The following is a 25,900-nucleotide window of genomic DNA, read 5'->3' on the forward strand; positions in this document are numbered from 1 at the left end:
GGAAACTCTAATTCTGGGAAGACCAAAGGCCGGCCAAACTATAAGGTTTCAAAAGTCAACAAAAGTAATTCTCAGTAATAATATAACAGCTGAGGAGTTAATGGACGCCAGCTTTCCTCTCATCCCTCTTCCCTGACCAGACGAGCCTTTAAGGCATGGATAGTGACCCACTTAAAGTTCAGAATGGCACTAGTTCTAATCCATTTTGTAGGAACAGCAATATAACAATGGTCATTTGTTTATATTTCAGATTGAACCACTGCTTCCAATGGCTCTGCAAGGCCAATTGCTCGACTGTCTACTGCTTTTTGTCCCTCTTCATTACCTGCAGTGATCTGTTCCTATTGCTAGTATGCCAAGTGGGGTCTTTCCTTTTGTTCTATGCTCTTCATGTGCGACTGCACATACCTTTAGAACCTTCATCTATGCACACTGACGTCTGCATGATGTCAGCCAAATTCCATGCTACCACAGCTCAAGCCCTGCAGGTACTCCAAAAGCAACACTGAGGAAGGTGCGCCCAATGCCTGGATTTACCAAACACCAACTCACCTTTTTACATATTTTGTAACCAAAAAATTGGGGAGTACAGAAACTGGACATCACATTAGGCCATCCGAAAAGACACAACTATGACTAGCAGGAAAGAGTATGGAACAATGTCTCTAGCGTCAGCAGACAAATGCACCTCAATGCTAAAATAGATGTTCTTTCCAAGTTAAAAATTCAGCTTGGAGTGATCTGAAGAAAACCTAGGTCAACGGGAATAGGTGGATAAGGAAATAATTAAACTCATTTGATTAGGAGGGTAGGGTACGTTTACCTCTTTAAAGAGGTTACCAGACTAAACTATTTATCCACTGAGATTACAGCCTGGTGTGCTGTTATTTGTAGTAGGAGTCTGATAGGGATGGGATTTGATAGACAACGAAAAACCTACACAGTGTGGCACAGTTAAGAGGGAACAGAACAAACATGCACAATGGCAACCCAGTTAGCAAGATCATTTGGACACCTGCATACTTAGCAGCACAGCAGCAGAGATTGGTGGAAATATACACACACGTCGGCATGGTTAGCACAAGTCGGTAGGTACATACATTGGGTGGCTTTGAGAGGGTAGGATAGTGCACCCTAGTTTACCTGTCCATCAGACATACAGGAGGCAGCGCAGTGCTGGCGGTAGCAGGCCAGGATCCTAGTCAACCGGGTCACCAGGCCATCACGCACATCCTTCAGAGGTGTGTGCAGGATGGCACTGTAAGCTGTGGGGTCACAAAAAGGCACAACTGTGAGTTTACCTCACAAAACATCTTTCATGTAAGTGCATCCAGTAAACCAGATATTTCAGTTATGTGCAACCACCCATACCCACATCCCACGCTAGCCAAAATGGGCCTTTGGATCTCTGTGTTTTATGGCACTAATCTTCAAATGTTTATAGCCCGCCTCATTGTTGCTTCTGCAAAAAATCATCTGTTGTTGTGGCTCCTATTTTATGATTGGTTGGGCTGGCAGCTTTGCAAAAAGATGTAACAGAAGGTACATGCAGCAGGCAGCAGATTTAGTGATAAAAAGAATATTCTGACTCAGATTCTTGCATGTTTGGACTGTGAACCGTTAAAGTATGTAAGGATTTGCAAGTCACATTACTCTACAGTTCAGAAACTTTCCTTTAAACTTTAATCACTCCTCCCCTTCTGAAATATGACAACACTAGTTAAATATGCTAACCTCCTCTCTGGCAGTGGTGGTATGTCCTGGTAATATTTCTCCAGCACCCAGGCAGTTTAAGGATAGTTGTAGGTGGGCCAATTACCTCTTTGTTTGGGTGGTGAATACCTGTTGTTATCCTCTGCTGTCCTCCAGCTTTGTGAAGAGGACTCTTGCTATTCTTTATCTACCCATCACCTTCTCCTCAGCACTATGTGGTATCTCTTAGTGGTTCCTGCTCAGTGTCCTTGTGCTGAGGCTAGCCCCTTTCAGTATGTTCTCTTCTCACATCTTGGTAGTGACATGACAGCCCCCATGGACAAATTCTCACTTCATTAACAGTGTGGAATACCTTGTCATATTCCCTTAGAACATTTTATTGGTTGGAGGTCAGTTCTTGAAAGCCTCTCCTGTCCCTGACGACCACTCACCTGATTTAGAGAAGTAGTACAGCAGAGCCTCAGCCTGGCTCTGCTGGAATGTCTCCACCAGCCGCTCTGAGCAGTTCAAGTTGATGTTGTGCACACGAAGCCTTCGCTGACCTGTCTGATCGGTGTAGTACAAAGCAAACTATTGGAGAAAGAGACAGGAAGAAGATACCTTCAGACACAGCTAGAAAGTTACGTATATCAAGAGTGATGTGACCTAGCCCCATCAAGGAAGCTTTCTGAAAGAAACAATCGATGTAGCTTGTTAGTCACTATACTGATGGAGTGTAAATTGTGGGTTGTGGCTCTAGCAGGTGATCAGAAGTGGTGTGGGATTTTCTTGATGACTTTCCTAAAATGAGCTTGTTTATTTTTCAAAATTGGTACCATTAGTCGTGGTAGCAGATTGTCCCTTTGCATTATCAACAGTTGCCTGTATTTACCTTTTGGCAGGGCATCAGCAAAGGCCTCTGTGTCTGTGATTGGTTATCCGTAGTAATCTTGTATGGCTGTGGGAGCGGCTGGATTCCTGGTGCCCTTGTGTGTGTACCAGTAGTACTCTGGTATTGACCTGGTGATCTACTGAAGTGTATCGGAGTTGCCCTTATGTACAAGTTGTGGATATGACTTTGGAAGGAGAGTTCTAAGTTAGAGGAATTTCTCTCCTTGGGTCATCAGTGGGGTCAGGGTGGATGGACAACGTCCGGGTACTGTTATTGACATTGTAATGATGTATATATGTAGTTGTTAACATCAGTAGTGGACTAGGATTCAATTTTATTCACAGTAGTTTTGAGTTGTGAGTTAACTAGTAGGGTGGGGAAATGCGGTTGGGGGAACAGGGGTTGAAACCAGTTTGTTATTTCCATATTGGTGTTTCAGAAATAATCTTGCAGGTGGGGTTGGCTTGGTTAGGGGTATCAGAAGCCATCTAAAATGCTGTGATGGTAGTCTTGCCCTTTTGAGAATATTCAGCAGAGAATAGTGGTTTGCTCTAGAGATACTGGGCATATTTACTCCTGCTTACCTGAAGGTAAACACCTTCTTCTGGGTTGAGTTTGGTGCTAGGCTTGAACTCCACCATAAAAGACTGGTCACAATCTGTGTACGCCATCCTGATTTCACCCTGACTACTAATGCCAAATGGGTGTATTAAGCCGGATATTAAGAGACCTGACAAAGGAACAGGAAACCAGCATCAAATGCCATTTTATTAAAAACCGATGCACTGACTCCCTACATTGACACAGATCCCACTAACCTTGTATTGATCAGTCCCTTCCCTAGTCCACATCTCTGAGTGTTAAATCAATATTTTGGCAAGGTGTCTGAATACATCCCCAAAATATTGTCTGGGAAGTAGTTAAAATTACAACACTTAATTCACTCACACTCTGCATACATTCATCCAATGTATCATGTTCTATCAGAATAAAAGAAAAGTGCAGTGAGGGTAAAGGGCTGCATATGTACCAAAGTATATATGTGGGTTACAGTACTGCTCCCCAGGTGTGAGTCCCTGTAGAATGAGGTAAGACGTCTAGTAAATACCCTAGTGCCTGGGTTTGAAGCATCTCTAATGAGGTGAAAAGTGCAAATTAAATCTTATTTTGGTTCTTTGTGTGACTGCTCAGCATCTCACCTTTGCTGGTGTACATTTTCACCTGTGCATTGAATCCCATTTCTTTCTCCATTGCGTGATGGAAGTCTTGCAACAACCGGCAACCGTCTACCTCAGCCTGATAAAGAAAACAATGCCATCAGACTTGCCAAACAAGTCAAGCAGCCATTGACATACCCACCCCTTCTGTGAAAGGTATAAGAGTTCCAGACATCTGCTGAATCATACAGATCCTTACAGGAACAAAGCAATAGGACCCACCAATGGCATCCCCCATGAGTGCCACCATAATCATGCTATCCAGCAAACATTACAATCACATGTAAAAGCATATATGTAAAACATTACAAACAATTCTTAAAGAAGTAAATTACATGACATGCAGAAAGTAGTAGAAACACAAATAGTGAGTACTGGCCTCCATGCCTCTGCCAGCATTTCATATTTTTTACTTTATATTATATTTACACCACAAATTACACTATGAAATAAAATATGGCCTTGGTTGCCCCCTTGCGCAAAGTGTAGTGTTTGAATATTATATTGAATCATCAATGTCCTGAAACAAGAAATAAGGTGCCTCAGAAAAAAAGACTGTATTATAAAACATTTGAACAGATTCCTACACAGCTTGAAAAAACTACATTTGTGATTTTAAATTGGATCTTCTAGCCAGGAACCAATTTTACATCCAAGGTTCCTTTATATTTACACCGCGTGGAAAGGTACGCAGTTGATTGCTCATGAATGACCAGGTTTGGTGGGCTAGTTGACTTATTGTGAAAGTACCACCTAAGCAGAGAATTGCTTCCATCCCTCTGGCTATATGTATCAGAAACCCATGTAGGGCAAATTGTGATGGATCAATTTTAGAGACCTGCAAGTAGGGGTAAATATGTTTAATTGTATTTATTTGGGCACCTATATGGTAAGGCTGTTATGGGTGTATACTTTGGTGTGAGAGGGCCTCAAGTAAGCAATACTTATTCCCCAGAGATATAAATCCCAAGATTGAGTCCTTAACGTCCATTCCAGAGGCATGTTCTGTAATATTCAATTCAATTGTTTTTAATTATTCTGTATTTTTCTGTAAATACTCATCAGTGTTTTTTATCCTGTGGTGTTTTTTATATATTGTATGACATATTAATAAACTGAAATAATAATAATTCTGACTTTAGCTTTTGGAATCTTTACCCACACCAATTTCATTAGTTAACACAAACAAACAGTCAAGTGTACATTGTAAGAAAGCTTTTTGATATCAAAATGATATGTTAGCTATCTTCAAATATAGACTTAATCCCAAAATGTTCAAAGATACAGCCATTTTCCCCCACAGAGATAAAGGGCCTCATTATGAACCTGGTGGTCTAATGACAGCTAGGTTCCCGGTGCTCCGAGCACCATATTATGACCGTGGCGGTAGCGCTGTAGTCGGTACCACCAGCACCACCAGATTATGACCTCACAGCAGCCTGGCAGTGCTGCCCTGGGGATTACAACCCACTTCTCTGTCAGCGATTTCATGGCGGTAACACTACTATGAAAAGGCTGGTGGAAACAAGGTGCAGGTGGCCCCAGGGGGGCCTCTGCTCTGCCCTTGCACTTGGCACGGCCAGTGCAGGGCCCCCCTGGCCAGCACTGTTGCAATACTCACTGTCTGCTTTACAAACAGTGAACACTGTGACAGGTGCTAGTGCACTGTATGCATTACAGCATTGCACCAGCTCTATTACGAGCTGGAGACAATGCTGTAGGCTGTTTCCCGCTGGGCCAGTGGGTGGAAACTGAGGTTCCACCTGCTGACCCAGCCGAAAACTCATAATGGGCCCAGCAGGGAGGCTGCCACACTGGCGGCAACCTACCCATCTGGACTTTGGCGGACAGGCTTTTCCGTCCGTTGAAGTCATAATAAGGCCCATAGTCTTGTTAGAAAGTTTCTCCTTATAATTTCAGTCTAGGACATTCCATCAATATTTTCACTTGGCTCCTTTCTATGGTTAACCAAGTAAATCACATAACTTGTGTAAGTAAAATTTACAGAATTTAAATACTACAAACACATGTTTACTGGAGCTTTTCACATAGAAATTCAAAGAAGATGATGAGAACCCACAATGGAATTTTTAATATTGTAAATCTTGTCTAGGAATTGCCTTGCAGTTATCATCATTAGTCAGAGCTAATCTAAAGTCTTTAATTTCACTAGGATATAAAATGATTTAGAGCAGCAGCTCTAAACCTTTGGCATTCCAAGGACCGCCTGTGAATCACTACTGGAAGCCAGGGACCACAGCCTAAGCAATATCTATTATGTGAACCTCAAAACAATACAGAAACATTAAACAAATACACAAATTAAAAAATATTATGCTTATATAAGAAAGAACGTTTTTTTTTTTAAATCAAAATTTTAATCTCAAGGGTAGGGTGGAGCTTTTTCCAAAATCAGTTTTACTTCTAAAAGGCTAATTGATTTGCTAGAATTTAGCCCATTATTTTGACTTTTTTAATAATAGTGCATGCTCTCCTTTTGTTGGCACATACCAGTGCTTCCGTTGAGGTCACCAATCATCCACACTAGACTCTATTTGCTGTCCTGTGCTGCTGCCACTAATCAGGCAAAGGACATCAACATTCTTTTTAGGCTCCTATTTCACCTTACTTCATATTTACAGAGTGGTTTAAAGTTATGTATGAGCGTTTTTATGTATGCATATATAATTAATCTGCTAATGTGACTTTTGTTTTAAATAGTCGTAGACCCTCTCAGTAGGTGTCACAGACCCCCAGTAGTCCACCAACCCCATGTTAAGAACCGCTGATTTGGAGCAAAGAGAGAATTGAGTTGGCATAGTCGATATAGTTTAAACTTTCCTAAGGGCCTTCAAAAAGTAGGCATTATTAAACCCCCTAGGTGCTAATTGGCTTTGCATGATCTCTCTCGTGAATGCCACAGCCTTTATTTTCTATTATCTGAATATCAGCACCATGAGAAGGTGGTATTAAGTGTGGTACTTGAGTAAAGATACTTATGTAGGATTTCAGTTGTCTGTCCATCCACTTCACAGCAGGATGTATCATACAAATTATTTTAGTTTTAGTAAAGGCGATAGAATTTTGTTGACTTGCCATATTGAAGCAAAACATTTAAATACTTTTGGAGCTGTACTGGCTTGTGACCTAGGACACATATATAATTTTCATTGGTACCCATGGGCATACTGTGTGCCTCACCTAGATGATTGTTTGTGAATCATGTGAATTGTTTTTTAAAGTATTGTCTATGTATAATTAAAAAAACTACAGTGAAAGTAAGCCCCATTGCGGCTTGCTATTTGCCTTGTATGACCATAAGGATTAACTTATTGAATTGCAGTCCATGCTTCTGAATAGTGAAGTCTAATGCAAGCAAGAAGGCATCAGTCTATGTCTTGGGCCAATGTGCCCCACAGGAGCAATATTTCTACTGATGTAATATCCAATAAACAACATATAGACTGCTGGCTTCACTGCAGGTAGCCTTGTGAGCAAAAAGTGAGAGGAACATCAAATTGTTGTAGAAGAGGAAACTTATGGGCGTCCATCTGAAATAATACCCATAGCATTAGTCCAAGCTTCAAGATGGATTAATACCCTTTTCACAAATAGTTGATCGCAGACAGTTAGAAGGGCAGTAAACAGACAACTAGCTGTATTATTCTATATACCTTTTTATAGCTGAGACAAAATATGCTGCCTATCTATGTTACTGGTCTGATGTAATTGGTAAGTATTTTTCTAGCCAGAGGGAGAACTTAAAATAAGGCACACATATTCTAATTTGCTTCTAAGACATCCTTAGATATCCTATTATTACCTAGAGTGCTTGAGTTAATTTTGCATACTTGTCAGACTAATACTTTTAATACAAAATGAACACAGTACATAATCTAAGGTGAAGTGATTGGCTCTGTACCACACATTATACTGTAGAAGTCATCTAACCTCATGATATAACAAAATGTTGACACTTCAGTAACAAAGTCATGGAAGTTAAATCTACTTTCTGCCACAATCTTCGACAACTGGTATGTATCTTTTAGGGAAATGGTTAAGTGCATCACCTCCCAATTTTCCATTAAGCATTGCTTTCAATTATATATTTAGAGCCATTTAAAAAAACTTTACGTGGCATATCCTGTAACCTCTTGTCCGCTCAACATCCTGTAATGTTTGTGATAACTAAATTACTTGAATAAACTCCTGTTTCCTGCTCTGACTGAGGAACTGGGGGACCCTTTTTCTGTGGAATCTTCTGTTGCTTTTTTCTAAACCAGATGTCGTGGCTATATAGTATTTAAAATACTCCAATCAAGAGTGGATGTTGATCAAGTAGTCTCTCAACCATTCAGAGGACTCAGACACCAGAAGTAAACCTATTACTATCTTTTTTTTTTTTTAGTCCTCATACACCTCACAGAAACTCCTATATCAGCCCCGTAGTTGATCCTGGCACCACTTCCCAAAAAGAGCTGATCCTGCCGACGAGCCCCCAATTTCTTTCATATAGACTTCAAGCAGTAAATGGTATACCTGCGCCAGTCAGTCTAACGAGAGATGGGGAGAAGGAGAAATAATCATTGGACCTTGACAAACCAAACCATTTTTATACGCTCCCTATTAGACTACAACCATATTCATCTTCCTTGCCAACCAAGCAGGGGGGCCCACATTCCTCTTGCATAAGCCCCCTACCGCCAGGTCCATTTTTGCAAAATAGAGAAGGGCTTGCAGCCAGTCTCTGAACGAGGGAGGCGTATTCGCTGTCCATTTTCCCTCCTGGGCACTAAGATGGAGTAGAAAATTAAGTCCTTGTGTGCTTTACTGATGTTGTGCCTTCCTCCAGCTGCCCCTTGCGTCAGGCCAAAAATAATCAAAGGGAGAGTTACCAAAACCTCCCATCCCAACACATGAGAGAGATATTTACAAAGATCTTTCCAAAAAAGCTCCCCCCCTGGACACTCATAAAACATAGGAAGATCAGAGACAAGCTGTAAGTCACATTTGGGACACTTAAATGCCTTGTTACTGCCTATTCTAGAGAGTCTCCCTGGGGAAAGATATGTTCTATGAATCGTGAACAAATGATTCCTCCAAAGAAATGTCGGCTTGGCAATCCTAAACAGAGTTGACATAGAGGATTCCCACCACTGCATGACTTTTCCCTGTGGCATAATCTTCCCCCATAGGGAGGTGGGCAATGTAAATTCCCCATCCAGACCTTCTAGTATCTCCCAATACCAACTTGAGACCCGCTTAAGTCTGGTGGACTCAGATAACACAAATTCTTCCAAAAAGACGCCAGCCCCACATCACTCGTGATTCTCGTAACCAACCTTTTATTTGAGCATACGTCAATATAGAAAAGGTACACCCCAGCTTCACCTCAAGATCTTCCAGAGAAATTAGCACTCCATCGCTAAACAGATCCCCCCAGGACATTATCCCTGCCTTCTTCAATGGTAATGCTAAAACGTCCTTAAAACATTCAGGGGTACCAGGAGAGTCCCAAATTGGAGCATATGGACTGTAATAACTGACTCCTGCTGCCAGCCTCAAATAGTACCAGCTTGATGCGACATCGTGGAGGATTTTCAATTTTATTTTTTTAAAGAATTTTGGGTCTCCAAACTTAAAAAATATATCGCTTAACGGCTCCCTTAACCGAGCTCAACATAGCTTTAAACATTACACCGATTGCTGAGGCTTCAGGAATAGAAAACAGCATTTTTACAGAATTCAATTGAAATGCCCAGGCATAATAGTTCAAATCCGGGAGCACTAGCCCCCCTTTTTCCCTCTTTCTCCTCAGTTTTTTCCATGATATCCTAGATCCCTTTGATGCCCAAACAAAAGAGGTAATAGCCTGTTGAAGCTTTAACAAATACTGCTTATGCATTAACAAAGGTATAGAGCTATACAAAAAATTGAGTTTAGGCAGAATCAACATCTTCACCAAATTAACCCTCCCTACCAATGTCAGGGGAAGGTACATCCATCTCTGAAGGGGTCTGCACCCTTCCTCTATCACCGGCTTTAGATTTGTTATTTCAAGTAGCTGAATATTCTGAGTATATAGAATCCCTAAATATCTAATTTCTCTTCAATTGTATCTGTCCCACCGACAAATGATTCCAAGCCATAGCCTCTGTCTTCTCTGCATTGACCCGAAATCCCGAAACTTTACCAAAATCATCAGCTAAAGAGAAAAGCATAGGCAGGGCAAAAAAACAAGTCAGCCGTATAAATTAAAAGGTCATCAGCATACAGAGCCACCTTTTTCACCCAACCATTGCACTCAAAAGGAGCAATAACCGAATGCCTCTTATTTTCCTGGCTAGTGGCTATATATACAAATCAAACAACAATGGGGAGAGAGGACAACCTTACCTAGCGCCCCTCGTGATCTTCAAAGGCTCAGTAAGATTACCGTTTACTAAAACTCTGGCAAAGGGATCTCTATATATTAAATCTATAACTCCGCAAAAGTTTTCTCCTAAACCAGATGATCTCAGGATTAATGTTAAGTACCTCCAGTTCACCCTATCGAAGGCCTTCATTCCATCCAAGGTAACCACAGCCAGGGGCGTTTCAAAGGATGTAGCCATATCTCTTGCCCCCGCCAAGTTATAAGTCAATTCATAGAGAAACCTACACTTGATAAATCCCTTTTGATCAGGGTGAATTAGTTGACCCACCACTCTTCTGAGTCTATCAGCGAGAATTTTAGCAAATATCTTATAGTCGCAATTCAGCAAAGGGTTAGGCCTGTAAGATTCACACTTAACCGGACTCTTCCCCAATTTCTGAATTAAAGCAATCATAGCCTCATTCTATGAACCAGGGATAGGGGCCCTGTCTTCAAAGATCACAGCAAACAAGTCTACCAAAACTGTAATTATTGACTCCGCCATCGAGTTATAGAATTCCATAGGAATGCGGTCGGGCCCAGGTGCCTTACCATCTTTACTACCCATCAACACCTTCCTGATTTCCCCAGCTGAGATCAGACTGTTCAAAGCGGTTTGTTCTTCTTGTGACATAGTTGGGAGTGTGTCATCCACCAACCATTTACCAATATCCTCCTCGCCTACCTCAGCCTCTTCTTTATACAATTCAGAAAAGAAAGAGTGGAAAGCTACCTCCATTTCCTCCCTATTCGATGATCTCTCGCCTGCTTGATTTATCTCTACTTCCTTAATATAGTTCCTTGCTAGATCTCGCTTGCATTTCCAAGCTAGTAGCTTACCTGCACTCTGCCCATACTCAAAGTGAGCAAATTTGCTAGCCTCTACTCTTTTGGCGACTCTGGCTTGTAACATCTACTCCAACTGAAGTCTCAGCTCCTTCAACTTGGACCCCAAAGCCTCCACCTCCTCCTCCTTAGTGTTCCCTAAAAGTTGCATCCTCACTTTAAGCATTTCCTGTTCCAACTGGAGAATAGTAGCCCTATACTGCCTATTCTTATAGCTAGCTATATTCATAACATTACCTCTCGTGACTACTTTAAAGGTGTCCCATACCACTTCCAGAGAAGCCGAACCCAAATTAGTTTTAAAAAAGACCTCCGCCTCTGTTCGCAACTGGTCGAGAGCCTCCAAATCTTGCAGTAACATGCGGTCAAACATCCATCTGCTACCACCAGACCGTCCAACCACCTTTAACTCTAATACCACTGCTGCGTGATCTGAGAGATGGGCGGTAAATAAGTCATATTACCTACCAAACCTTCAAGCCTCCAGTCAATAAGAAAATAGTCTATACGAGAGGCGTGCTTATATTTCTGATTGTAAAAAGAGAACTCCCTTAATTCTCTCTTCCTCTGTCGCCATACCTCCCTTAACCCCCACTCTTTCATCACTCCTCTCAAAAAACGATGAGATTTAGGAGTCCCTAGTGACCTGCACTTCTCAGATCTATCCGGTTTATTATCTAGCACAACATTAAAATTCCCAGCAATTAGGACCGGATCAGGGAAGTTGATTAACTGTGAAAAGCATTTTTCAAGAGGGCCAGTATCGTCACAATTTGGACCATAAAACCCCACCACAGTAAATATTCTGTCATAAATTTGTAACTTAACTATGATCCATCTTCCCACTGGATCAGATCATACCTCTAACAATCCTGCCTTAATCCCATGCTTAACTAAGATGGCAACCCCCCCTAGTATTGAAATTATGCTCCGTACAGGCGAATGAGTGTACCTATGCTAGCTTTCTAAAGAGATCAACCCCCCACAACTCTAGTCAGATGTGTCCCTTGTAGAATTAAAATTTGAGCAGGGGAGTCTTTTAAATATTGTAAAAGTTTGTCTCTCCTACCCATTGTTCTTAATCCGTTCACATTCCAAGAGAGTAACTGAAAAGAAGAGGGGTCCCAGCTTTTACTACTCTCACCCGCCATTATCCCCTGGGTGCCACTTTGATTGAAGTGAATGAGGAAACCTTTTTTTAAATTTTTTCCCACATGCTCCCCACCCTGCGAGATGGACAGGTCTGTTAATCAATTTGAGTTCCTTAAGGACTCCTCCATATAATCAGGGTAGATTCGACATAGGTTCCAGTCCAAGCAGGGTAACACCTGAGACTCCGAGCCTAACATTACAGCAAGTGCCCGGTGTGAGTAATAACATTTCATTACAATGTTTGACAGCTCAGCAGTTAACTGAATGGTTGAGTAGCACCCAAGGAGATTCTAGCGGAGGAAGTGCACTGAATTTGATCAGGCTTAGACTAGAGGTAGAAGACCTAATGGAGGGAATGATGGGGTTGGATAGAATTGACTCATTCTGAGAAGACGAGTTCCGTTATGTGTGCAAACTGATTACCAACAAAGCAGGAATAGTACATCAGAAATTAGCAGACATGGCAGAGAAATATGACATACAAATTGAGAAAACAAAACATTTAAAGAGAAGTTACAGATCAGAATTTGACTGAAAGGACTTTGAAAACATGAGTACCAGTAATGAAAATTCACATTAGGGAATTAATACAGAACATTTAAACATGGGGAGTATTAGAGAAGTGGGAAGGGAGATGGGTGAAGAAAAGAGACAAAAAGACAAGGGATTCTGTGAATTTTACTGCAAATGGGCAGCAGGTTGAGAATCTGGTGAAAATCGTACCAATGAGAGAGATTCCCGGAGGGAATTTTGTCTATGTCCCTTGGACCAGAAGTGGCAATTTGTCCTTTACAAATGATTATCCCAGCTTGAGAGAAAAGTCAGTGGAATGGTACTAGCAAACAGATAGGCTTGTGAAACTCGCGAAATTTCCTGTGGGAAGATTTGAACACCCTGTTAGCAATAGTAGTTCCAGCAGACTTATGGGACAAGTGCAAAAGAAGTGTAGATTGGCTGACAAGAGTACCTCAGAGAGATCTAGCAACAGGTGCACCATCTCCTGACGTAATGAAATATTACTATAAGGTGATTGAATTTAAAAAAAGAGATTGTTGCAGGGATTTAACCATTACAGTGGGACAGAAACAATTGAGCCGAAGGACATGATTCATTTTGTGTTCAGGTTCATTCGAAGGATTGAGACCCGAAATTAGCCAGACGATTAAGAGTCATTTGATTTGTTGGCAAGCGAAGCCGAATGATGAGGTATTGCAGTATGCAAAGTACTGTAGTGACTAGATTGAGTTGAAACAGAGAAAGTTGAAAGAAAAGGCAATCGTGATGCAGGTTAAAGCAGCACAATCAGGAATGCAGAAATGGGAGTGTCTGGTGTTAGTGCAGGAAAGTGCTGTTCAGCAGACTAACAAAATGAATTCTTTCCGAAATATGAGAGGACCGAGAATGAGAGGTCAAAATCCAAATTTGAATCAGGTGCAAGATTTTCAGCCTATGCAACAAATGGAAATGCCACGTCTGCAGATGCCCCATTCGCAGCAAATGCCACCCGAGTTCAAATGGTACCTAGGCAGCAAATTCAAATATCTCAAGCCCTATTGGAGCAGCAGCAGGTGATGGTTCCTCAGCAGGTCACAAGTCAAAGGCTTAATCAGAGTAATAACACAATACAAAAAGACGGATGCACAGTTCTACGATAAGTGTGATTTCTCTCTATACGTCCGGGGAGGAGTCAATAGGTCCCTCTGAGTGTTCAAGATTGGGAACAAGAGCACTCATTCACTTTTCTTTGACATGCTTCATCATCGGGCTTTTCTCCTCGCCAGGCCGGCACTCCAATGCCTGACGGGCCCCTCAAATGGGCTCTTTGACAGAGATCTTTTAGAAATCATTGCCGATAGTGAATGTAGTAATGTAGGATTGGTGAAACTAAACAGCTAAAATTGACTAGGGGAACCAAATGATGGATCTTTTTTGAAAATGTGAGCCCCTGTCAAGGTTAAAAACAAAACCGGGGAGGGGGAAGTAAGAGTAATGACTATATTTCCCGACTCAGATATAGTTTTAGGGTTTTGACACACATCATCTAGGGTTTGGCTCACAGACGGCAGAGTTGAAAGTCCCTACACTGCCCATCATGGAATGGTCAACATGTTTCTTGCTGTGCTAGTCATAAAGATCTAGGTGCGATTCATTAGGACCTAGAAAAAAAAATCATACCTAATCCTCACTGTCATGTTAGACTATGTGGTATTTGGATAATATTTGTTATAGAACAGGAACCCTCCTCAAATTAAAGGATGGGCCCAATAGGGATAACAATGGGCATACGAGGTCCCTGAGGAAGCAAGCAGCATGGGTAGGTGCGGATGAGCTTGCGGTCCACAGACAAATTGGTGCGGATGAGCTTGTGGGTCCACAGACAAATTAATACATTTGTTGAACCACCTATGCCCGTCATTATCTCTATTGGGCCAATCCTTTAATTCGAGGAGGGTTCTTTGGTACATGCTGATAAGGAAGGTGACTGGGAGCTGTACGTGAAGACTGTGGTGACACTGATTACTGTGTTTCCCTAATTCGATTGCATAAACTACCTGAGATATGGGTCCTGATATTTGGAAAGAGTGAAGAAGTTAGAGGTGGAAAAGCCGTACCTCTACAGAAAGTTCATCCAAAGACATTTTGAGGTGAAAGACAGAGAGGGAAGGTTCAATGCTGGGGCTCCAGATATGAAACTGGAACAGACAATCCAGAGATCACAGAAAAGCTCCAAGGGAATTGTTGGTCAGACACGTAAAAGTGAATATGTTGCTCAATGGCAGCTGGTTTACCATCAAGTCCTTTCTATTTGCAATGTTTTCAGAGAGATGACAAATTCAAACTTAATGAACCATTGTGAAACTAGTCCTCACCACGAACCTGTGGGAAAGAGAGAGGAACATTTGAATAAACATGTTGACAACCTTCTTCATTTCATGCAGCAGCAAGGAAACCCCTTTGAAATGAGCCTGTGCGATTACACAACTTGTGACCAAATAATATGTGGATAACAATATAAAGATACGTCTATTAGATGTCCTGGAACATGGATCGAAACTATACACAGAACTTAAACAGAAGAGATTGGAAGAGATTTGCATTGCAAGAGAAAAAGCTGTTTGACATAATCACTAAGGATAAACTTCCACGCTTTAATTCCCATATGTGAGAAAGTAGCCTCTTTCTAGCCTTGTTACCCCCACTTTTGGCCTGTTTGTGAGTGTATGTCAGGGTGTTTTCACTGTCTCACTGGGATCCTGCTAGCCAGGGCCCAGTGCTCATAGTGAAAACCCTATGTTTTCAGTATGTTTGTTATGTGTCACTGGGACCCTGCTAGTCAGGACCCCAGTGCTCATAAGGTTGTGGCCTATATGTATGTGTTCCCTGTGTGGTGCCTAACTGTCTCACTGAGGCTCTGCTAACCAGAACCTCAGTGGTTATGCTCTCTCTGTACAAATTGTCACTAACAGGCTAGTGACCAATTTGACCAATTTACATTGGCATACTGGAACACCCTTATAATTCCCTAGTATATGGTACTGAGGTACCCAGGGTATTGGGGTTCCAGGAGATCCCTATGGGCTGCAGCATTTCTTTTGCCACCCATAGGGAGCTCTGACAATTCTTACACAGGCCTGCCACTGCAGCCTGAGTGAAATAACGTCCACGTTATTTCACAGCCATTTACCACTGCACTTAAGTAACTTATAAGTCACCTATATGACTAACCTTTACCTGGTAAAGGTTAGGTGCAAAGTTACTTAGTGTGAGGGCACCCTGGCACTAGCCAAGGTGCACCCACATTGTTCAGGGCAAATTCCCCGGACTTTGTGTGTGCGGGGACACCATTACACGCGTGCACTACACATAGGTCACTACCTATGTGTAGCTTCACAATGGTAACTCCGAATATGGCCATGTAACATGTCTATGATCATGGAATTGCCCCCTCTATGCCATCCTGGCATAGTTGGCACAATCCCATGATCCCAGTGGTCTGTAGCACAGACCCTGGTACTGCCAAACTGCCTTTTCAGGGGTTTCACTGCAGCTGCTGCTGCTGCCAACCCCTCAGACAGGTTTCTGCCCTCCTGGGGTCCAGCCAGGCTTGTCCCAGGATGGCAGAACAAAGGACTTCCTCTGAGAGAGGGTGTTACACCCTCTCCCTTTGGAAAATGGTGTGAAGGCAGGGGAGGAGTAGCCTCCCCCAGCCTCTGGAAATGCTTTCATGGGCACAGATGGTGCCCATTTCTGCATAAGCCAGTCTACACCGGTTCAGGGACCCCTTAGCCCTGCTCTGGCGCGAAACTGGACAAAGGAAAGGGGAGTGACCACTCCCCTGACCTGCACCTCCCCTGGGAGGTGTCCAGAGCTCCTCCAGTGTGCTCCAGACCTCTGCCATCTTGGAAACAGAGGTGCTGCTGGCACACTGGACTGCTCTGAGTGGCCAGTGCCACCAGGTGACGTCAGAGACTCCTTCTGATAGGCTCCTTCAGGTGTTGCTAGCCTATCCTCTCTCCTAAGTAGCCAAACCCTCTTTTCTGGCTATTTAGGGTCTCTGTCTCTGGGGATTCCTTAGATAACGAATGCAAGAGCTCATCAGAGTTCCTCTGCATCTCTCTCTTCACCTTCTGCCAAGGAATCGACTGCTGACCGCGCTGGAAGCCTGCAAAACTGCAACAAAGTAGCAAAGACGACTACGGCAACTCTGTAACGCTGATCCTGCCGCCTTCTCGACTGTTTTCCTGGTGGTGCATGCTGTGGGGGTAGTCTGTCTCCTCTCTGCACTAGAAGCTCCGAAGAAATCTCCCGTGGGTCGACGGAATCTTCCCCCTGCTACCGCAGGCACCAAAAGAACTGCATCACCGGTACCCTGGGTCTCCTCTCAGCACGACGAGCGAGGTCCCTTGAATCCAGCAACTCTGTCCAAGTGACTCCCACAGTCCAAGTTTGGTGGAGGTAAGTCCTTGCCTCCCCACGCCAGACTGCATTGCTGGGAACCGCGACTTTTGCAGCTACTCCGGCCCCTGTGCACTTCCGGCGGAAATCTTTTGTGCACAGCCAAGCCTGGGTCCACGGCACTCTAACCTGCATTGCACGACTTTCTAAGTTGGTCTCCGGTGACGTGGGACTCCTTTGTGCAACTTCGGGTGAGCACCGTTTCACTCTTCTTCGAAGTGCCTGTTCCGGCACTTCTGCGGGTGCTGCCTGCTTCTGAGAGGGCTCCTTGTCTTGCTTGACGCCCCCTCTGTCCCCAGACGCAACTGGCGACATCCTGGTCCCTCCTGGGCCACAGCAGCATCCAAAAACGCTAACCGCACGACTTGCAGCTAGCAAGGCTTGTTGGCGATCTTTCGGCGGGAAAACACTTCTGCACGACTCTCCACGGCGTGGGGGATCCATCCTCCAAAGGGGAAGTCTCTAACCCTTGTCGTTCCTGCAGAATCCTCAGCTTCTACTGTCCAGTAGCAGCTTCTTTGCACCCACAGCTGGCATTTCCCTGGGCATCGGCCCATCTCCGACTTGCTTGTGACTTTTGGACTTGGTCCCCTTGTTCCACAGGTACCCTTGACTGGAAATCCATCGTTGTTGCATTGCTGGTTTGTGTCTTTCCTGCAGAATTCCCCTATCACGACTTCTATGTCCTTTGGGGAACTTTAGTGCACTTTGCACTCACTTTTCAGGGTCTTGGGGTGGGCTATTTTTCTAACCCTTACTATTTTCTAATAGTCCCAGCGACCCTCTACAAGGTCACATAGGTTTGGGGTCCATTCGTGGTTCGCATTCCACCTTTGGAGTATATGGTTTGTGTTGCCCCTATCCCTATGTGTCCCCATTGCATCCTATTGTAACTATACATTGTTTGCACTGTTTTCTAAGACTATACTGCATATTTTTGGTATTGTGTACATATATCTTGTGTATAATTGCTATCCTCATACTGAGGGTACACTCTGAGATACTTTGGCATATTGTCATAAAAATAAAGTACCTTTATTTTTAGTATATCTGTGTATTGTGTTTTCTTATGATATTGTGCATATGACACTAGTGGCACTGTAGGAGCTTCACTCGTCTCCTAGTTCAGCCTAAGCTGCTCTGCTAAGCTACCATTATCTATCAGCCTATGCTGCTAGACACCCTATACACTAATAAGGGATAACTGGGCCTGGTGCAAGGTGCAAGTACCCCTTGGTACTCATTACAAGCCAGTCCAGCCTCCTACAACATAGTTAAGGTTTTGTCCAACCAGCCACTACAAAACAGGTTACCAAAAAGTCTACTTTCACAAGCATGGATGATGTAGCAAAAGAAAGGGTTGAATTTATCAAGGACATTCTGTGGCATGATCTTCTTCCAACAAGCAAATTATCTGATGAGATGCTGCAACCAAACCAGTGAAGCACAAACTCGTACAAGTGCTCGAAAATAATTCAATTCGAAAAGGTTTTCTCATTGAAAACTGCTGTTGTTGTGGACTATATATCACAATTACGAACTGTCAAGATTTAATCCATGCAAAACTTCGGACAGGGCACTCGGATCGTTCTACAGCTATCAAAGTCAGTGTGCACCTTGCAAGAACTGCACATTGTCTTTTACAGTTATCTTGAACTGTCAAACAATGTGAGAGAATCAGACAAATGTCTATAAGTGGAACAACTGAACTTGCCTGCATCAAAAATTTTACACCTGTGCCTGTGCACCTTGATAAATTCTGGTCATCAACATCGAACAAGATGAACTTGAAGCTGTTAACTCGCCAAAACACAGCTGATGCTTCAGTGAATACTGAACTTTCAATTATTTCAAGTGGAATGATTGTCAATGGGGAGTTGGTGCCTTTAGAGCTATATTAAAAAGGTACAAGCCATATTGTTAAAGAACTTAACAAGAAATTGGAGGACGCTGACCTTTGTGTTGTGCCACATGTTGAGTGGGCTGTTCGAAATGGTTCCAACTGAGTCATTGTACTGTCAAATGACACAGATGTTATTATTGTGCTACTTAGATTTGTTGCAATGTTAATAAGTCAAGGATAGTCAGAGTTATAGATATATTATGGAACAGGTGAGAAAAGAAACTTCATCCTGCTTCATATTCTGTATAAGAAACTTGTCCCAGAGATGCTCAGTGTTCTTATCAAGTCACAAATTCTTACAGGTGATGACACTATGAGCAAAATTAAAACAAAGCTTGGAGCTTTTAACTGCTGAAACTTTGAGGTTTCTAAAAGGAACAGAAGAAGAATGTGACACAAGGACGTTGAAAAATATCTTGTACGTGTGTGGAAAATGAGTTTTGACCGTCCCACATTTGTCATTCTTTGGTACAGTGAGTTCAAGAGATCAGTCCTGCTAAGTGACCTTCCACCGACATCATATTCTGTGCGTGGACACATTAAAAGAGTGTGAAAATGTGTAAATGTTTTGGATCATGCATATGTGGAGAAAGATCTGTGGGCATTTGGTTGGGAAGATATTGATGGGGTGCTAAAACCTACTACATTTCTAAAGCCTCTACCCACAGAACTTACATGTATATGTACTTGCAAAACCTGTCCTACAAAAAGATGTTGATATGCTCTTCTCAAATGTCCAACAATCTGCAAATGTACCACGAGCAATTGCCAAAACAAATAAATAAAGTGAACTATGAAAATGTGTCTAAAACAGGAGTGATAAACATTACTTGTTTTTTATATTCAGATCATAAACATTGTTTAGAGTATAAATAAAGGAATTAAAAACCATTATTGTTTGTTTCATTTTTATTCTCTCTTCTACCTCTATGTTTTGACACCAAAATGAAGTATATAGGTCTCATGGTTCCTGCAATATTACATCATCACTGCAACACAGCCGCCATTTATAAAAATGGCATCCAGAAAAATTTGGCCCGGATCAGAAATGTCTAGCCAAGCTAAATTACTTCTCTAATGACACAAATCAAAAATAAAAATCTCTGGACATTTTTTTCACAGAGGTATATCAGGGGCTGGGATTATATGGACAAAAAGAAAAAATGTTTGTTTGTCAGTGGTAAACAGCATCATCAAACAAGAACATGTTTAAAAAATGATGATGCGGACATGCAAATGCAGGTTTGGAGTGCAGCCGACCAAAGGAAGGTATGGCCACAGGGATTACTGGGTGAAGTTGCTGCAGTGCAGACAACTGCATCTTAATTTTGGGCTACTTTCGTTAAAGGGGGAGTACCCCAAATAGGTTATGTAGTAAGCATTTTGGGGAAGTTGGCCATCGTTTTACTTATAGGTGACCTGGTGACTGGTTGTGTCACAAGAAGAGTTGGGAAAGTTTGGTCCTTTGCTGTATTTGTGGCTAAGGTGTTGAGGGCTTGCACAATGGCAGATATTAAGGTGGCCCAGGCAATCAGGTTGCTGTGTGAGGCGGGACGCATGGATGTGGCGGTGGCAGGCGCTGAGGCCGTGTCTGGCTTCCAAACACGTAGGGTGTCGGGAAGAGTAGCAGCTGCGGTTTGGGCCTCCTCGCAACCGTACAAAATGGCAGTGGCGTCAAGACAAGCGACTCCGGTAAGTGCAAGGGGCCATTCGAAGATGCAGCGAGCACCCCAACTGAGGGCCTGGTGGTTAGTGTGGGTTGGAATTCACAGATCAGGGTCATCCCCTGTGGCAGGGGTGGCCCCACAGACACAAAAATAGAGTCCCTGAAATGTGTGGCACCCAAAAGTAAAGAGGGCGGGGTAGGTTCCACAGTGTTGATTGGCATGGAGCCAGTGGAAGCAAAGGGAGTTCAAAGGAGCCAATACACACATGTGTAGGTCAAGGAATCCAGCCTCCACGTGTACACAGCAGGAGGTCCCAAGCAGCCATTTTGAAGCTGCTAGTTGCGCTTGATTCTAAAAGCGAATTGCAATTGAACAGGGCGGGCAATGTGGAGCAAGGGACAGGGGAAGGAGGGCACAAGCACAGCGGGGAAGAAAGGGGGGGGTAAGGGGAACAGCAGAGTGCCGCCTAAATAGCCGGCCAAGGATCAAACAGTGCGAGGGCAGGGGCAGCCACAGTGTCATCAGTTTCTCTTGATAAAAGGGATGATTAGAGAGGGTCCTTTAGGGCTTGCTACAGCAATGGGCAAGAAGGCAAAATGAAGGGAAAGGGGGGACATGACGAAGTTCGCTGGGATCATGAGCCACCAGTGGTACACAGAGAAAGTGGGACCAAGAGGGGCATCAGGGCAATGTGTCCAATGCAGCAAAGGGCAGGGAGTCTGTGACAACAGTCGTGGCAGTGCTCTTTGAGTGGAGTGATGTTGATGAGGAGGCAAAGGTAGCGGAGGAGAGTGACAAGGAGCCATGGTTCTGTGGGGTACCTGCAGAGCTGCATGTAGCAGAATGGTGATGGCCTGATAAAGTGTACAGCCAGATGAAGCACAGTTGGAGTAGGAGGCCACATAGATGTGGGGACAGTCAGGGAGGGGGCTATCTCTGGTGCCAGAGGGAGCTCTCCTGGGGCTGGAGGGACGGTGCATGACAGGAACCCAATAGTGCCAGAGAGTGAGGAACCAGGTAGATGGTTGTGGGTGCTGGAGACAAGTTAGAGCCAAAGGGTAGAGTCACAGGGAGCAGCACACTCAGTAGAGTACTGTGTGGCTCACACACCCTAAGAGGACACACCCTAAGAGGAAGCGAAGGCAGAGCCTAGTGCAGGCCACCAGAAGATGTCAGGGATGGAGCTACCACCAGCAGAAGAAGGTCTGGCGAGGCCTCGTTGGTGCCTCCAGCAGTAAAGTGCAGGGCAGCCTCTGACAGCAGCAGAGAATGGCCCTGATTGACTGCATCGGCACAACATCCAAGAAGGATGGGATGGTGGGAGTCATTCATTGGAGCAGTGGGATACAGTGGTAACAAAGAAGCGTGAGGCCGCAGTTGGGTGGGGGCAAAATTGAGGGTGGCATACAGATGGATTATGACGAGGAGTGCATGGAGGAAGGCAAGGTGTTGGACACTGATGCCCCTGAGAAAGCAGAACAGCGGTGGTGGCAACAGGGATCACAGAAGCTGGGGGGGTATGTTGACCCTTCTGTGTCTAGTGTGCTGCAGGGCACAGACAGCAAGAAGATGATGCCAAGTGGTACAAAGCTAACGGAAAGACAAGGTCAACTGGCTACACTGCAGGCTTCTGAGCAACCTCGATGGCAGGTAAGAAGGAAGTGGTGTATTAAAAGGCCCGGTGATGGTTTTGGTGGGAGGGGATGCAGTGAGGAAAAGGACAGCAAGGTGCACGGTTGCGAAAGGGCATGTATGTGAAAGACACCGGGGTAGGCATGGATGATCTCAGGAGGGATGATAAGTTGGAAAAAAGTTATACCAAAGGATGAGAACACAGGTGCAGGGCAGGCAAAGAAGGACAACGAGGTACATGAGCACTCCCGGGATAAGGGCTCACAGGCCAATGCAGTGGGAGATAAGAAGGAGGATGGGCATGGTGAGAAGGCAGAGGGGCTTGAGAGCAAGGAGTTAAAAATCAAAAAACTACCTTATATGGGAGTGACCAAGCCTTAGGGTGCACATTTGATGTTGTCCACGACAGAAAAGATCTGTTAAGGGGGTATATGGAAATGTTTAAATGATTACAAAAGCAACTTTGGTCTGAGGAATGCTTGAATGAGGAGGAGTATGAAGAGGCCAAGGTTACCACTAACTATTGAAAACTGGATGTCGGCATTTCTGATATATGCCAGCATGTATTGTGAGAAACTCCCTGAGCTGCATTGTTCTCTTTAAATACATGGATGTTATTCGAAAGTACAAGTCACTTTTGGGGGGTACACCTGGGTGCACAAGTTCGGAGAGCATATAGTGCTAGACGCAGAGGTGAAGTGGGGGAGTGACTCAGATCTGTGGCAACACACTATGGGCCCTTTCAAGTTTGATAAAACCATTTTTACAGCCAGTGGGCTTCCCATGGTTTATCGGCTCTTTCAGGGAAGCCCCACCCCAAGGGTGGGGGTGGAGGGCGGGGATAGCAGCAAAAGAATGGTCTGGGATATTGGGGACATGCTTGGACTTTAACAAGGGCCTGTACACACAGGAATATTGTAAATTCCGTCATGAGTGCTCCAAATGTGCAGGAAGACATGCATTCATACACTGTTTTAGAACAGTTGGTGGAAACCAAGGGATGGCTGCCAGGCAGTGGCTACAACATCACAGGGGCCAAGGGACTCAACAGCCACAACAATCGTCTGGGTACTGAGGGGTTCAGGACACAGGGATCTGTGACAAAAGGCTCTTACGCTGTTTAATATAGAGGTTGAATTTCCGGTTACAGTTTTATGACTGGGAAGAGGATGCATGGCTACCGCATGGTGGGTTTTAATGGGTTTTCAGGCTGTAGTATGAAGGCTCACACGAGAGGAGGTGGTCAGACAACTTGAAATCAGTGAAGGAATACAAATAAGTTGTAATGGACAAACTACAAAAAGAAATACGGGAGGTCAAGATGGCAGGGTCCCTTAGCGACTGGCCAATGGCCGATTTAAATGTGTCACCAATTGGGCTGGTGCCCAGAAAAAAGAAGGGCCAATTTCAGCTGATCCAACATTTGGCCTGTCCCCAGGGGTGTCGGTGAATGATTTCATATCTGAGGATCTGGCTTCAGTGTCATACTCTTCTGTTGATGTGGCAATGTCACTTGTGGAGAAAGTGGGCAGAGGAGCAAAAATGGCAAAAAGTGACATTAAGTCTGCGTTCCGACTGCTGCCGGTCCACGCTGATGATTTCCATTTACTGGGAAAACATACATTTCAATGGTCAGCGGTATGCTGAGAAGGCATTGCCCATGGGTTGTTCTAAATCATGTGCCCTATTTGAAAATTTTAGTTGTTTCCTGCAGTGGCTATTTACTTGGAACATGGGACAAAATTATGTGAGCGTTGGAAATGGCCCTCTCTGCAGGGTCACCCCCAAACGTTTTGCCTTTTTCTCTCCACTTTTAAGCTGTAATTCCTGATTGGGAAGGGGTAGATCTGTCTTGTTTAGTACCTATGGAATTGTAATGATAAATCCTCTTTAATGGTAAAGTCAGATTTATTGTTACAATTTTGAAAAAGCCACCTTTAGAAAGTTGGCATTTTCCTGCTCTTAGCCCTGTGCGCCTACAGCCTGTCTCAATACATGTCTGGGGTGGGGTGACAGCTGGGGTTGTGCATTCCCTCTAGACAGCCACAAACAAAGGGAGCTTGGGTGTGACTGATGGGCCACACTAACACCTGAATAGGCTGTGTCCTAATCCCACGCAAAGGACTGCTTGACTTCCTGTAGTGGGTCTAGAGCCAGGGAAGGAAGGGAGGATCTCTGTGCACTTCGGAGCCCTTTTTGAAGTCTACCCCACTTCAAAGGCACCACTGGGTATAGGAACTGGACTTCTGAACCTACCAACTCAGTACACTTCAGGACATGTGGATACTCTGCCAGGAAGAAGGACTGCTGTGTTCCCGAAAGGACTGTCACTCTGCTGGACTCCTGCTCTGCAGTGCTGACCTGTTACCTGCTGCCCTCCTTGCTTGGTAGTGAGAAGGACTGGACCTGAATCTCTCCAAACCAGACGAAAGTGACTCCAACAGGCTTACTGGCTTGCATCCTATTCTTCTGAAGTCTCATGGGCATCAAAGACTTCTCTTGATATTGCAACAGCACCTGGACTTTGCTTGCTGCAAGTATTGCCTTGCAGAGTGGTGCCAATCCAGTCTTGGACCCTTGGAAGTGGATACAAATTGCTGCAACTGAGAGAACCTGCGCATTGACGCCATTGCACCGATCGGAACTGGCGCATCTCAACTGATGCCGATGCATCAACACTGCTGCAAGGATCAGGAGCACCTCACATTGCTGACTGCGTGACACATCAACGCCATTCCCGACACAGCTCCAACTTTGCATGACTTGGAGCCGATGCATCACATACATCTGAGGAATCTACACCAATGCATCGCCTACTTTGCTCCTCGCATCTTTTCCTCTTACCATGACTCATCTCCAAACTAAGGTACTCTTTTCCGCAGGCAAAAAGCCTATCCCTGTATCCAACCCATGCACAATTGCAGTTGGCCTGACTGTTCAGGTTTGACCTGGTCTAGTGCCACCAGATAGCTCTGATTGGTGCTTTTTGCCTACAAGCACTACAACTAAGTTTATCCTTTAGAAATTAATATCGCGACTTCCACTTATTGGATTTTTGTTGTTTTGGTCTTTTTTTTATTTATTAAATTAAGCTATATTTTTCTGGTGTCGATTTTTCTGTGTGGTGTTTTCACTGTTTGAAGTGTTGCACAAATACTTAACACATTACTTCTTAAATTAATCCTGCCTGCTCTGTGCCAAGCTACCAGAGGTAAGCACAGGTTAACCCCTGGTGTGGTTGTGACTTACCCGGACTAGATTTGTGGTTCCTGCTTGGACAGGGTGTATACTTCTGCCAACCAGAAATCTAATTTCTAACAGACACATTGCTTGGACAATTTGTTTTGTCAGGCAACCAGGCTTGGGGGACTGCTAGCAGCTGCTGGTAAGTTTTCAGGTGGAAGGGGGGTTAGGAGCACACTGCTTCACGTCCCAGCACAGTTCGCCCCTTTGCATCCTGGTAAATGCAGTTCACAGCTGGCGCTTACTTGAAAAGTTGTTTTTCACCAAAGTTGGTGCAGACATTGC

At 44.0% G+C, this 25,900-nt stretch overlaps 1 protein-coding gene across 2 annotated transcripts in view; it reads right to left on the reverse strand.

Moving 5' to 3' along the window:
- The window catches only part of LOC138266016 (protein transport protein Sec24C-like), a 192,804-nt gene that overhangs the window by 66,988 nt on the left and 99,916 nt on the right, over positions 1–25,900 (reverse strand). For both annotated transcript variants that reach the window (XM_069214320.1, XM_069214321.1), the window contains exons 15-18: positions 3,784–3,880; positions 3,169–3,314; positions 2,145–2,283; positions 1,144–1,265 (exon numbers count right to left, since the gene is read on the reverse strand). In XM_069214320.1, the coding sequence (XP_069070421.1) occupies positions 1,144–1,265; positions 2,145–2,283; positions 3,169–3,314; positions 3,784–3,880 (504 nt within the window). The remainder of the gene's footprint in view (positions 1–1,143; positions 1,266–2,144; positions 2,284–3,168; positions 3,315–3,783; positions 3,881–25,900) is intronic.

The sequence above is a fragment of the Pleurodeles waltl genome, chromosome 11 (genome assembly GCF_031143425.1).
Source record: "Pleurodeles waltl isolate 20211129_DDA chromosome 11, aPleWal1.hap1.20221129, whole genome shotgun sequence".
Taxonomy (NCBI): Eukaryota; Metazoa; Chordata; class Amphibia; order Caudata; family Salamandridae; genus Pleurodeles; species Pleurodeles waltl.